The 15,492-nt window shown below is 35.5% G+C and overlaps 1 protein-coding gene across 2 annotated transcripts in view; it reads left to right on the top strand.

Annotated features, from left to right (window-relative positions):
- The window catches only part of IFT88 (intraflagellar transport 88), a 42,791-nt gene that overhangs the window by 4,980 nt on the left and 22,319 nt on the right, over positions 1-15,492 (top strand). For both annotated transcript variants that reach the window (XM_059493693.1, XM_059493692.1), the window contains 11 exons: positions 617-721; positions 1,788-1,890; positions 2,539-2,653; positions 2,752-2,983; positions 4,550-4,620; positions 5,302-5,388; positions 7,921-8,020; positions 12,300-12,386; positions 12,990-13,176; positions 13,769-13,877; positions 15,318-15,468. In XM_059493693.1, coding sequence (XP_059349676.1) covers positions 617-721; positions 1,788-1,890; positions 2,539-2,653; positions 2,752-2,983; positions 4,550-4,620; positions 5,302-5,388; positions 7,921-8,020; positions 12,300-12,386; positions 12,990-13,176; positions 13,769-13,877; positions 15,318-15,468 — 1,347 coding nt within the window. The remainder of the gene's footprint in view (positions 1-616; positions 722-1,787; positions 1,891-2,538; positions 2,654-2,751; positions 2,984-4,549; positions 4,621-5,301; positions 5,389-7,920; positions 8,021-12,299; positions 12,387-12,989; positions 13,177-13,768; positions 13,878-15,317; positions 15,469-15,492) is intronic.

Raw genomic sequence — 15,492 nt, forward strand, 5'->3', positions numbered from 1 at the left:
ATGCTCAAGAATGTATGCTCTTGATGTCAACATCATATGTTTCTTATGTAAATTGTTTCAGATGGCTCCAAGCGTCCCATAGGATGTTTGTTTCTGATAAGTCCAGCAGAATATCCATTTTCCTGCAAAAGTCATCAAAGTTGTGAACTCATTATCTGTAAAATAGCCAAGTTTGATTTTCCTCCTATCATAAGGACTAGGAATTAAACTGTATCTTGAAGTACTTCTTCCACCACTGGCTTCCAGATAGCCACCTTGAGTAGTAGCCATTACTTTCTTAATCATTGTACCCTTGTGGAGGCACACAGGACTGCTAATGGCAGTCCTTGCTACGCCCAAAGTGTTCCTTGTACAAAGGATATTGACACCAATCTGCAGAGAATTATAATTGGGTCCATAATTACACAGCTAAGCAGAGTTAGATAACTGTATGTCTGCTTAGTGCTAATTAAAGCTTTTCAGTGAGTTATAGTGCTTTCTTCAGGCATTTGGTGCAGTCTGTAAGCCAAAGAAAATAGACATGAGTGTATTCTCTTCATACTTGTTTTGAATGTATTTTCATCACCCTGAGTCTGTAAGATTCAAGGCACTGTTAAATTCTAGTATTTTGTCTAAGGCTCTGGAGAAAGCAAAAGAAGCTGGAAGACAGGAAAGGGAATTGTTGAGACAACGTGAACAAATCGCTCCTCCAGAAAGTATCAACTTAGACCTCACTTACACAGTAAGTGCTTAGAAACCTTCAGTGACTGAAATGTTGCTAAAAAAAAACACCTGAAGGTAAATGTCAGTGTTTCTTGAAGTGTATGTGTGTCTGTGTTGTAATGCTCCTGGCAGTGTACAGAGGGGATCCATTCATGTCATCGAGTCCATTCCCATGCAATCTCAAATGTCAGAGAAACCATGGAGTCTACGTTAAATGGAGAAGAATTCCCATGAATATGTATTTCATTTATTTAGTCACGTGTAAAACCTGCATATCAAAATACAGCAGATGCAGACCCTGTATTTCAGAAATAAATAGCCTAGAGAGTCTAATATGCCAAGAGGAGAAAACAAAACAGGAGAGATAAGATGCTGCCTTTAAATTGAACCGGAAAGTGACCGAGGATATGTTACATTAAATAGAATGTGTTTCATTTCTGAATCTTAGGGCAGGTATCTAGATTTACACTCTGGTGTTCAAATAATAAACTCTTTTTTCTAAAAATAAAACATGCAACATTCATAAAAATGCTTGGAAGATATTTAAATTCATACTCCAAGTAGTGCTGTAGAGACAATTATTAACAATTAATATATTGAATTAGGCAGACCTGGTAATTTATTTTACAATGAAGGTCAGAGTAAAGCTGTGGAAAAAATGCAGAGCTATTTTACCTGACACCAACAGAACGTCTGTTGTGAAACAGCTGTTTGGAAAAATTCTCCCCTTCTAAACTGAGTGACCATGGGCATTAGGACCATTTTCCAGATGTTGGGAGTCATAAATTACACACAGCTTCTGAGAATTATCTTGTGTGAATTTTATTAATAGCCTTGCATTATAATACTGTGTTTACTTAGGTGTAAGGCCCATGTGGCATAACTTTGAATGCTAGTAATTTATGTACAAAAATAAAAGAATTCTCTGTAATAAGTAGCTTTTAAATTTGTTTCCTTTGTTCTTGCAAATTGATATAGAGGAACATATTAAACTTCCCATATTAAAGATGGGAAGTTTACAAATGGTAAAGACAGTAGTTGCAAGGTAAAATTAACTTGAAATCTGTAAATCCAATTTTTTATAGGTTCTCCTCAATCTGGCCAGTCAGTATGTGGCTAATGAAATGTATGCTGAAGCTCTGACTACTTACCAAGTTATAGTGAAGAATAAGATGTTCAGCAATGGAGGTAGGTTGTATCCCAAAGTGAATTAAAACTGGCAGTCAGGAATTCAGAGTGAGGATTGCATCTGCATGGTGCTGATACTCAGAGAGCTCAGTCCTCATGTCTGCCACTCAGAGTGGATGACAGATATTCATAATCTCTGACTTTGAGAGCAAAACCACATTAAATTATACTGACTCATGAAGTCTTTTCTTTCAACAGACTAAGCTAAACATAAAGACAAATACATCATTTTCTCATGTCACACATGCTATATGGCCTTCTCTATTACTGTTTTTTTCTCTTTTGACTTGGCCTTTCCCTTCTGAAAGCTTCTTTTAGTATTTTGCATATCTCTGAGACTCCTACAGTCGTTTTTTCAGAGATGCTTATTTGCAGTTTCTTCCTGGAGTGCACTATTAAATAATCTCCACTTCATCCCTCAATTCAAAACCAGAATATATCTTACATAGTTCTATTCTACGTTTCATCACTACTTCATCTTCTCTCTCATTTTCTCTTGAGTTAAACTCAAAGAAGGCAGTTCTGTGCAGTGCAGCTTTAAAGGGACATTGCTATCCTATAATGAAGACAAATTTATTAAGGTGGTGTTCTACTCTGTCACTTTGAAACAATTTTAAAATGTTGTAACTCATTGACTCCTTTTGATAGGTATACTGAAGGTAAATATGGGAAATATTTACTTGAAACAACGGAACTATTCCAAAGCTATCAAATTCTACCGGATGGCTCTAGACCAGATTACTAGTTCCCACAAACAGATGAGGTGAGTTTCTTCTAGGAGGCATGCTTATGAAGTACAAGTTTTGAATACAGTATGATTTAGTAGTTAAAAATATAACCTAAACCTGATTTCTTACTTAGGATAAAAATAATGGAAAATATTGGAGTTGCATTTATTAAAACTGGCCAATACGTTGATGCCATTTCTTCATTTGAAGAAATAATGAACATATCCCCAAATCTGAAGGCAGGCTTCAACCTGATCCTATGTTACTTTGCTATTGGAAATGGTGAGCAAATGAAGAAAGCCTTCAAAAACCTCATCGAAGTTCCCTTGGAAGTAGATTATGAAGACAAATACATTTCTTTAAATGTAAGTTTGAAAAAATTATACTGTGTCTTTTTATAGTAAATTAGGAGAAAGAAGGAGACATATGGAATGCTTGGACTGTACTGAATATGGAAATTGATGTGTATTTAAGTATTTGAAATAACTTTTTTACCACCATGATTTAGTGTGGCAGTAGTGCTCACATGTGTAAAATGATGAGAGAATATTTTAATCTATATTTCCTCAAAAGAGATGATGAACATAAAACCCACACCACAAGATTGTCTTCGTAATGATTTTGTTGAAATTCATTTGGGCTTACATAGCTCACTAACTGCTTTACCATCTTCATTTATGTAAAATTTTAATAAAATATTTATAAGGTAAAATAAAGGAGCTAAATAATAAGTGGGTTAATGCAAGTTTTCCTCAAGTGAGTGTTAATAAAACTTGTAATATTGTAGTGTTATTTTACAGAAGAAAACTATAGTGACATTTACAGATGTTTATTTTATTTTATTAGACTTTGCTGGAAACTGGACTTCCTTTGACTTTCCATGATGCTGAAGAGAGGAAAAAATAGGTTAATAGTTAATAGGTTTAGGGTCACTCTTAGAAAAATTCCTCTATTGAAATGTCAAAGCTTTTATCTTCTAGCAGTCTTTTCTTCAGTGTTGCAAATCTTTCAGTCCTAAATATCAAATAAATAACTAATCTTCAAACTGTCTGCAGCTTAAGAGTAGCTGTTGTTTCCTATTGTCATAGCATAAGGAAATAAGATTTAACATACAAAGCATACAGATGTATTTATTGATATATATGTATATATTTTAATACATTTTATATAATTTCTTATATTAGAAATTATATAAGAGTAAGGATCATTTAGCCTTTGAATTAATTTAGGACAATGTAAGATCGTTCATTGAAAGAAAGCCTTGAGACTGCAGAATTTATTTCTAAGGGTAGGCAAGCTATGGTTTTAACAGACATTACACGTTCTCTATTTTTTAAATAAAGAGGTCAGAGAAAAGATCACAGTTTCCTTCTGGTCTTTATTTTGCATATATCTATTATCTGTCCCAAATAAACAAGGAAGGGGTGGATACCTAACATACATAATTTCTTAACATACATATTTCTTAACATAACATGCATAATTTCTTTTAGAGCTAACAGATGTGTGATAGAAACCATAAGATGATCTTACAAGTTATTGTAACAAGGAGGTAGCACAAGTCCTCATCTGCTGAATACCACAGCAGTTCAGCAAATGCTTATTTTTAAGTGTGAGAATATTGTCAGTGTGATCTGCAGCCTTTCTGGTCTCATACACATGACATGAGCTACATCTGTTAACAACCTTAATGTGAGCTGTGACAACACACATAAGCAGAACAACAGTATTGAAGTAGTTGTAATGCCAAATTTCAGAGTATACAGTTAGAAAACTACTTTGAACTGAAGCTAGCTTTTGCAAATGTAGAAAGTAAGTGACATTATAGACTATTTATTTTACATCAATTTGTGTTTGCAGTCATATTGTCTATAAAATAAGTAAAATGTTTGTATGCTGGTATAATTTGCATTTGTTTTGTCCCCTTCCAGGATGATCTACATACAAATCTACTGATTGAAGCCATTAAAAATGACAGTTTAAGTCAAATAGAACGTGAGAGGTAATGGTGGACTCTGTTCTTTCTTGACTTTGGTGCCATGAATTTTAGCTCCAAGGAGGATTATCTGTCTTGTCACCTGTCCACAGCTCTTGTTACAAAAGTGTTCTCCCAGTTCTTAGGAAAGAACATGCTCAGAAAAAACAGTTGGATCACTCAGTTCAGTCTACTGCCCTAAAGCAGAGTATCTACCCCAAATGTTACAGGGTACACTGCTTAAAACTTGCAGTGTTTGAGATTTAAAAAAAATACAACTAGTGTGCAGTGAAAGGAAAACAGAAAAAACTAAGAGCTTAATCATAATGCAAGGGAATAGTGGTAACAGGGAACTGGTTACATTGACTTCTGAGATTTGTACTGAGTGCAGGAGGAAGCCAGAACACATTGTGATTCGGGTTTTTTTATATACTTGTTTTTGAAATGGTGACAGAATTGTATGCAGATATAGAATGGTTTGGGTTGGGAGGGGCTTCAGAGATGATCTGGTTCCAGCCCCCTGCCATGGGCAGGGACACTTTCCACAAGATGAGGTTGCTCAGAGCCCCATCCAACCTGACCTTGAACACTTCCAGAAATGGGACATCCACAGCTTCTCTGGGCAGCCTGTTCCAGTGTGTCACCACCCTGACAGTGAAGAATTTATTTCATATTTTGTGTTGTGTTTTTGTGGTTTTTTTCCTTTAGGAAATCCTTGGCAGAGGAATACATCATGACAGCTGCTAAACTCATTGCACCGGCAATCGAGACATCTTTTGCAGTAGGCTATGACTGGTAAGAGTCAAGTGGGGCTTCTTTTTGTCTAAGCTGTGTTAACTCTTGTACTGGTTATGAAACCAGTTCAGAGGTGGAAGCAGCCTGAGAAACACAGTTCTCTGTGCATCTCAAACAGCAACCAGGCTATTTTCAGTTTGCCTCCTAACACAACAAAGCATTAGAGTCTGTTCTGTCTTAAAAAGTAATTTATCATCAAATGTCATCTCTTAATTATACATTTTGTGGTGTTCTGAACTCACACAAAAAGTTCCAATTCAAAATTGAAAAGCTTTTAAAAGTCTCAGCAGACAAATGCTATAAGGAAGGCAGTGATTGCTAGCCTTTAAGGTTGGGGATGGCATAATGAAGACTTGGAGTGCTTAAGAATTTTGATTGCTTCATAGAGTTGTTATATAAAATACTGGAATCTAAATTTTAAGAAAGATTTGTTTGAATTTCATTTATGAACTTAATGTTTATGAATATAAACTAAATCTACCATTTCTTAAAACACTTACGTAAGTGTACACAGTGATAGGCTGCTGACACAGTTCATCATTTGGACTTTATTTTTCAATGTACAGCTTAGCTTTTGCTTTCTGTGATATTTTCTACAGCAGAATACTCTTTTCTTTAAAACAAATTCAATTAGACAACTTCCTATGACAGTATAAAAATTAATAGCTTAAGTTTTCCGAAATTTATTTTTAGTTTTGTATTATAAGGGCTTACTTTGATATTTTTTTAATAGCATTGGAAAAGAATATGTATGCAAATGAATGTTTTGTATTGCAGGCACAATATTATAAACATATATTATTAGTATTTGGGTAATGAATAATGTTTGATGGCAAAAGAAGACTGTCCTTTACCTGGGTATTATGGCCCGTTAGAATTATTCTCAAATTTTGCAGGTCCTATAATTATAATTCACTAGGAAAGCTATTTATACTAACAGGAAACAATCTCTCACACAGACATGTATTGTCTGCTTGAGTCCACAAGGTGGTGTTTGATGGTTTAATAATAATTATAATCTTATAATTTCCTACTTCTGCCGTTCTGAATTATCAGGATTCAAATAATATGTCTTGTGAAAAAATAGGTTATTGCTTTCTAATTTGTTAGCATTAGCAAGTCAGATTTGTTTGCTCTGTGTCTTGTATTTTTTTCAGAAAAACCAGAAAAGGTTGTCAGATACTCAGTTTTCTTAGTGCTATCCACAAAATACTTGTCATGGAGTAACACATTCTCAGATGTGTTCTGGCTAATTGAACAGCTTTTGCTGAGATTTGTGGGATAGTTTTTTGTGTATCAGGACAGATTTACTCTTTGTTGTTTTAAACTGAGGTATTCAAGCCCAAAGAAGAAGTTTAACTGGCAGCTTGAGCTTAGTTTTTCTGATTATAAATTTTATTATGGGTCTTCTGAGTATTAATTGTACTTTCAATCAAATTCATTTTATTTAGAGAAATAAAGTGGGGACAAATACTCTTTGGAGTTCATAACTTCTTACTTAAAATGTGACATATTATTGGGACTATTCTGTCATATTTCCTAAAGAACAGTTGGATGGTTAGATCACATTGCATTTTATGGTTAAAAGATGTTACAACTGACAGGTGAAAATGCTTTTTTGATGTTGCAAAGACATCTGTAATAAAAGAAGAAATTACCAATTTTTATTACAACTTTTTCTCTAACTTAAAAGGCTTTTGTCTGAAGACTGTCCATGTGCCAAACCAATTAAAACAGCAGGCAGTTTGTTGAATTAAACTTCTGTTGGCAAAATAGCCAGTTATTAAAAGGAAAGAGGTGGCTTTTCACCAGTTAAAAATATAGTGGAAGCTGTTAAGGAAGCATCCCACAAGTTGTTCATTTATTGTGCCTATTTTCCAAATGTTTGAGAGAACAGGATATGCATACAATAAATAAAGGTCTTACTTAAATGATCAGGCAGCTGAAAGCAGATCACACCAAACCATGGAAGGTGGTGGCTGTGAGTGAACATCCAAACTGTCTGCTGCCTTCTGCTCTGCACTCTTTTTGCAGAAAACCCTAAGCCACAACTTACTGGGGAATGGCCAGAAAGAGACTTATTATTATGACTTGATTAGTGTTATGATGTAGCTCAGGGACACAGTCTGCAGTCTCTGGCTTTGTTCACTAGTATTTTTATAGGTTAGGTAATATATGCATCAGGAAATGAAATTTGAAAAACCACCTTATAGAATGTAGCCAAAGAAAATGGTTTGAAAAATAATTTTTGTCAGGTTTTGACATCAAATATTGCTCAGTGATAGAAAATAAAGTGATATTTAGACAGCTGACTCAAAAGAAACAAGAGTTAGCAGAGATACTGTAATTAGGGTAGGTTATAGGACTGGAATATTCTTACAGGTATTTTTAATCAGAGTGCTCTTTGCCACTGCTAAGAAAGATTACCTAAGAAAACTCACTTTGGAAAGCAAATTATCTGAAAAAAATGTAACTTGGAGGCATTTGCATAGATGCATTTTGTTTATCTTCATGGCTTGCTTTCTGTTGCAGGTGTGTTGATGCCGTGAAAGCTTCCCACTATGTGGAATTGGCCAATGATTTGGAAATAAATAAAGCCACTACTTACTTGAGGCAACAGAATTTTAACCAGGTATAGTAACTTCTCACATTAGTACTTTTCAATACTGTATTTGCCCTTTAGTACTTTTCAATACTGTATATACCTTTGTTAGCCACAGGGGTTTTTTTTGCAAGAGAAAGTGTGATTTATGCAAATAATAATTATTTTGATGCTGATCAGTAAAATAACTTTATAAAAACACTGGCAAGAGACAAATTTCATCTAAATGAAATTTCTGCTGTGGAAGTTAGAGTGGATAAAGTGCATTTCAAAATCAAAACACCCAAGTGTAGTTTTCTTCACTGGGTGTCCCAGCTGTCATTGCAGTTAATGGAACTCAGGTCAGTACAGTCAATAGAGCCTAGAAAGCCTTGCTAATTAGCCTGGGGGTATTTTCATTAATATGAGCTGAATCTTTCTCTCAATTAGGTTGGCTATAGTACCAGAATACATGCAGCTGCACCTGCTTTGTATAGTTACTGTTTATGCTCTGGTATTCTTGCAGCTCCCCACGTACTGCAGCATTCTCTAAAATACTATAAATTGTCCTTATACTTTAGTTGGCTCTTCTGTCATTCCATTACATACAAGGCTTGGTTTGGAATAGGAGTAGTTAGAAAAAAACTTCATCTGAACAAAAACAAACTCAAATATCTGAAAGGATTTGACAGGTTTTCTTTTAAAATGCACTGGCTGGTACATTTAGTGATAGGAATGCTTCATAAATAAGAAGGAATAGAGCAATCCCCAGCTGTGCATGAGTGGCAAGAATTACAGTAGACCATACACAGCAAAATTAGAACTGAAGCTGTGGATACCTGTTATCCTCTAAGGTCATTCATATTCCCACATCTTGGAGGGATGCACACAGGGTCACATGCTTAACTTCAGCCTGTTTTTACTTCTCATATTTAAGCTTTTCTGGTTTCCTGAGCAGCTCTTGCTCTCCCTGTCTGCCTTGTCCTCTTCTCCTTCCCTGTAGATAAGCAAGAGAGTTATCCTGTATTATCCTGCATGTCTGACTATTGTGGTTTAACCCCAGCTGACAACTAAGCCCCACACAGTCACTCACTCACTCCCTGCCCTGCTGGAATGGGGGATAGAATCAGAAGAGTAAAGGGGAGAAAACTCATGGGCTAAGATAAAGACAGTGTGATAGGTGAAGCAAAAGCTGTGCACACAAGCAGAACCAAGGAATTCATTCAGCATGGGCAGGCAGGTGTGTGCAGCCATCCCCAGGAGAGCAGTGCTCCACCATGCATAATGGTGACCTGGGGAGACAAGCAGCATTGCTTAAATATCCCCTCTTCCTCCTTCTTCCCCCACCTTTATATGACACCTCCACCTGGGAGGTCTGGGACCTCCCTTTGATCAGCTGGGGCCAACTGTTGTGGCTGTGTCCTGTCCCAATTCCTTGTGCACCCCCAGTCCACTCACTGGTGGAGTGGGGTGAGGGGCAGAAAAGGCCTTGGCTGTGTGTGAGCCCTGCTTAGTTAAACCTGTGTTATCAACAGTTTCCAGCATAAACCCAAAACAGAGTCCCATACAAGTTTTTATTGAAAGAATTAACTATACCAGCCAAAACCAGCACATTTGAAACCCTTTCTGAGATCAGGAAGCAGTTTGAGAGTTTGCAAAGATTTGGGAAAATCTGGTACCTTTACTGATGATACCTTTTGAAGGGTGAGAATGTTACAGATAGGTAAAAAGTCTTATGATCTCAAGAATCTATTGTTTCAATGGTAATTTTTTTGTGATTTCCAGTTAGTGTTCAGTATAGGTTCAAAAAACTAAAATCAGTTCTCAGAGATAAAATGAGGTACAGAGATTGTTGGTGTTTTGTGGAGTACTTCAGTGGAGGGAGAGGGAAGTCTGTTGGAAGTTAGGAGTAAGGGGAGAAGAACCTTTTTACTTGGATTATGTGACAGAAGACCTTTAACCTGCACTGGAACCACTGAACAGTAGAGTGGCGCTGCAAAATGGTGATGGCAGAGCATCTTTATATTTGTTTTGTTCTAATAAAACTGCAGCTGACATTTACATTCATCCTGCCTGTCTGTTGTTCATATACTTCCTAACTCACCAACTGCTCAACACACATTTGGCTGAATAACAAGAATGGAAACTTTTTGAAATACTCAGTTCCAAGGCTGAAGTTTTATTGCATCTTTTTTTTTAAAAACAAACAAACAAACAAACTGAAATAGATTTCTCCTGTTACAACAATGGGCTGTATGGGTTCATCATAATGATTATATTATTTAAAACAGTCCTTGCAATTAAAATATAAAATAAAATTCAAAGTCATATTACCACATTATGTTTAGTTGTGTGTATAAAATACTTTGATTTTTTTAATATCAAAGAAAAACTTTGAAAATTAAATAAAAAATAAAATTCTGCATGTTAACGATGCATCTTCATACCATCTCTGGCATAACATCTCTGCTGGAGTCAGACAAACCGCTTTGAAGTTTAACTTCTATAACCAAATAATTTCGATACACTGGAAGCAACTCACAAAGAATGGTTTGGATAGTCTGTGTTTTGACTGTTGAACCTAAGTGATTGTTATTGTTTGGATTTAAAAGTTAGAATTTCTTTAGAAATCTTTAAATGTAACTGATGATGCAGTGATACCTTACAAGGACATAAGGAATATTGCCTATGGATTTTCATCCTCATAACTGGGGGCTCATCCTAGGACTCATAATTGCTGAAATCGTTCAAGAGACCCACAACATAATTTACCAGTAAATAAATTGAGTTCAGAATTGTGTCAACTTTTTGTTGTACATGAGAAAGGCATTTCTGTCAGGTCTTTATCATCCAAAGTGCCATTTAGCAGTACAAGCAAAGGTAAATAAATGAGATACAATGAGAAATGGATTTTCAGGAAGTAACTTTGAACTGTAAAGCTCTAAATGATCCAAAAGTTAATTCCATGAAGAAGCAAATCTTTGCTTAAGAGTACCTCAGATATAGTAGTGTTACATCTGGAAATATTTGGGATTATTCCCTTCTTAGAGAAAATCATAAATATATATATATAAAAGTTTAAAAGTATAGTTACAAGTCTTACATTTCTGAGACCACAAAATCTAGAGCCTAACTTTTGTAATGCTCTTCTTGATTGAAATTGGTGTTTTTTTAAAGAATTTTCTATTAGAAGAATATTAAGATCATTAATAGTTCATAGTTCTTGGGTAAGATGTACTTGACTGAATGTATGAACTACATTTAGCTGTATATATTTTGTCATTTTGCACACCATTAATACAGTTACAGTATTTATGTAGAGTAACTGTGAAAACTGTGTATGACAGACAATTAAAACTTCTCTTTATGTTTGTTTTGGCATTTGACATACAGTATCATGCCTTTGCTTTGATATGTAAACAGCAGCTTAAAGATTTCAGGCAAAGGAGGAAGGAAACTTTTGACTTGGTGGTTAAATTGTGGTTGCCACATCTGTGTTGCAATAGATGATGGAACTGGGCTCACTGTGATATTCTAACAGCTTATGTTGTTAATATAAATATTTAGCGTAAGGAGATAGGTTTATTTAGTAATTTAGTCTGCAGGTACAAATGTATTCCATAGTCAATGAAAAGGAAAAGCTGCCTTTTATATCAGAGGGATTTTTGTAGTTTATTTGCTATAAATATGCTCCTTTTTTTGTCTATAAACATGTTTATTTTGAAGTTTATGAAATTTAGTTTTCATGTTCAAGTTAAAAAAAATCTTCTAGCCTCAAGTTTCACATTTGAGTACTTCCTAAATTTAGACAGTTGTCATCTTCTTATTACACAAAACAAAGACACATTGAAATCCAGTCCTACCCTATGGTGTGTATTTTTTTATATAGTGTGTTCTTTTTTGGATTTTTGATAAAAGTTTTATATCAATTCTTTGGTTTTCACTTAAAAAACAAGAAAAATAGGCATGAGAATTTTCATTAGATGACTAGATTAAAAGCAAATCATCTAACACTGCATTTTGTACATACAGAATTGTCAGATACCTGTAGTTCACAGTAGCCTTATCTAATCTAAATTTTGGATAGGTAATAAATAGCCAATTTTGTTGAAATATTGTGATGAAAATTAATATTGTATAAATATAGATACAATTTTGTGTGTACATGCTCAGAAGTGTGTGTTACAAACTCTAGTAATTATCATGTATGTGAGCATATGAGTTGATAATTTCAGCTGTTTGTTACTGTGAAGTTTGTCAATGCTTTCTGAAAGGATTTTGGAATAAGTTCACTTCAGTGTGAAATAAGTTGTTTCCAAATTATTTCTAGGCACTGGAGACTTTGAAAATGTTTGAAAAAAAGGATAGCAGAGTAAAGAGTGCAGCTGCAACAAACCTTTCATTCCTTTATTATTTGGTAAGTGTTTGCTTCAACAAAACCAGTTAAGAACTGTGGTTTATGTAGCAGGCTCTGCATTTTTGTAGCAATTTCTGTGTCTGCCTAAATAATCTCTGCAAACAAGAAGAAACTGCACCTTAGAGTAGTTATTCTGGAATACCATTGGGAATTTGGATCAGATCCCTTTGGATACTGTTGATGTGAAGCAGAGTGAGATTGAGCCCCAGGCCACAGGAACATGCTTGCAGTTGGATTTTTGCAGAAGCTCGGTGGCTGGATTTAAAACATTGGCCCTGGGAACCCTAGCTGAACATCAGAAACATGTAAAATAGGTAGCTTAGGCAGGTCTGTTTGTGTATGAAGTTTGTAGGGCATGGATGTTTTAAATTTATTTTTTAGTAAATGCTACTTTATTGCAACAGAGAAAGGTTGCAGACTGAATGGGACAGAGTGGCAACTTGAAAAAGATGATCTACCTTATGCAAATAAATAAGAACTATTTTAGGATGGAGTAATGGGGTTGTTTTCCATCCTCAATCCCCTGAAATTCCTGGAAGAAGCCACAGCTGTAAGAAAGTTACTTGACAAGTGACTAATACAATGTTTGTTTTGTTCATGTAGGGGAATGAATTGGAACAAGCAACTAACTATGCAGATTTAGCAGTAAATTCTGATAGGTACAATCCATCAGCTCTAACTAACAAAGGAAATACTGTTTTTGCAAATGGAGACTGTGAAAAAGCAGCTGAATTTTATAAGGAAGCTCTCAGGAATGATTCCTTATGCACTGAAGCACTTTACAATCTTGGTAAGTCACAGGCGCTATTGTGATTTAGCTTTTGACTGAAGGTAACACTAGTGTTTCTGAGAATCTGTCTTTGAAAGTTTTCTTGTAGAAATATGTGTGAATTATTATTATTTTATCAATTTATTTATGTTATGGCAAGGTATTAAATTTTACTACCTGTCTGTTCTGCAAAAAAAAAAATCCCAGTGTTAACAACATAATTAGTAATTGCAGATGAATAAGTTACTTTGAAGATTAAGAAATTCATACTACCCACTAAAGGGATACCAGTTTCAGCATTATCAAGCCATCAGTCATTCTCCTCTAAAAGCCTTGCCTTTTCTTCATTCATGTTGCTCAAAAAAATGAGATTACATAAGTTCTTGGTCTTTGATTGGGTTCATGTTCCTTGTGTTTATCAGTTTGGTAGGTCATGCTGGCTGATCACAGTTCTGTGCATGGCTCTCACAAATAGAGAGTCCTTTAAAGTCAAGGCAGGTACACTGCCTCCAAGTACTGAGTTCCTCTTTTGCTTTTCTTGGTTTTCCTTTCAGTTAATATACTGATGTAATCTGTTTCTCATTATATTAATACTGTAACCTTTATTTTTTAGGTTTAGCTTACAAGAAGTTAAACAGGATAGATGAAGCTTTGGATTGTTTTCTGAAACTCCATGCAATCCTTCCAAATAGTGCCCAAGTCCTTTACCAGCTAGCAAACATGTATCTTTTTCTGAGTTATTACAAGGAATAGTGGTTTTAGTAAACTCATTTAATCTGAAATACTGTTTCAGTCATGTCAAGGCAATTTAGAAATTTACTATGGTGTCCATTATAGTAAGAATGATTTATTATCTGATGTTTGTGAGAAAAATGAGACCAGAACTTAATCCTTATTGAATATTTCCAGTGAAGCAAGTGAAGAACATTAAGACTGCTCACATTGTAGGGATTAGATTTACACTCAGTATTAAATTGTGTCATGGAATATTTAAACTGCTGCTGGCTTTGCTATGAAAATAATATGGCAGATGTAAGCACAATTAAGTAAAATATGTAAGAAAAAAATCATACAGCTAATAAATGTGAAGTTCTGCTCTGAAAGCTGTTTTCAGATTAGTTAGTGTATGTGTAAGAAAATAATTGTCTCCCAGCACTGCAGAAGCTCAACAGATTGAAAAGCTGAGGGAAGAGATTGGCTTTGCACATCACCTGTGATACCCTAAACTATGAGCTTCTTTAACAGCGCTTCTGAGGGTGTCCAAACTGTAAAAACATCCTCCCCAAGGCAGAACAGATTCCAGCTGATGTACTACACTTTTAAGAATAGTGTAAGTAATAAAAATATATTTTAGTCAGTAAAATAAAAAACCTCCAAACATACGAAAGGGCTCTGATCTCTATTCCATGTAAAGCCCCTTTATAGCAGCACAAATGGCCCAACAGGTCTGTGTCCATCTGGGGAAGAGCTTCTCTGCTCCACTGCTATGTAAAACTGCTTTCCACCAATTCTCAGAAGCTTCTTCAGTGTCAGGTAGGATGGAGTAGAAACTGAAAAAACAGGTTGGGCAGTAACTCCAGCTGACACTGCCAGAGCTCTGAGCCATTGTGCCATTCAGAAGGGAAGAGCACCCTGCAGGCTGAGTTACAGCTAAAATTGCTGTTCTCTGGAGCAGAATAGTCTGGACTGTGCTCCTTAGACATACAGCAGAAAAACCTCCTGCTGGCAAAAGGCTGTTCTTGGAATAGCAGTTTTACCTAATCACTTTAGAACAAAATGCTGCTAGTGCAGAAACTAGCCAGGTTGTAAAGGCTGCAAATAAATGGCCTGGCTCTCACACTTCGTTCATATAAATGAGGAAATCCAAGTCAGATTAGTGTCAGAGAGAGAGAGAGGATAAGTGAGCCCGAGTTCTGTTAAGTCCAACATGGTTCTCAGGTGAAAGAGCAGACAAAGTCTCTAAATACTTTTCTTCTTCTAGCATAAGAAAATTATTTCTGATACAAATGAAATTATGAAAACAGTGTGGAAAAAAGAGTCATTGTATCTCCTCACTACAGTGACTGGTGTAGTGTTCAGCATATGGATTGCATTAGGTAAAGTATTAGGGATTTCTAAATCAAACTACCATTGGCATCAGTCCTTGACTGAGGAAAACTCAGATACCAGATCATGGAAGATCCCAATCAAGCCATAGAGTGGCTGCTGCAGTTGATCAGTGTAGTACCAACTGATCCACATGTACTTTCAAAGCTAGGGAATTTATATGATACTGAAGGTGATAAATCCCAGGCTTTCCATTATTACTGTGAGGTAATTTTGCTTTTTCAATGCACT

Source organism: Ammospiza nelsoni, chromosome 2 (assembly GCF_027579445.1).
Source record: "Ammospiza nelsoni isolate bAmmNel1 chromosome 2, bAmmNel1.pri, whole genome shotgun sequence".
Taxonomy (NCBI): domain Eukaryota; kingdom Metazoa; phylum Chordata; class Aves; order Passeriformes; family Passerellidae; genus Ammospiza; species Ammospiza nelsoni.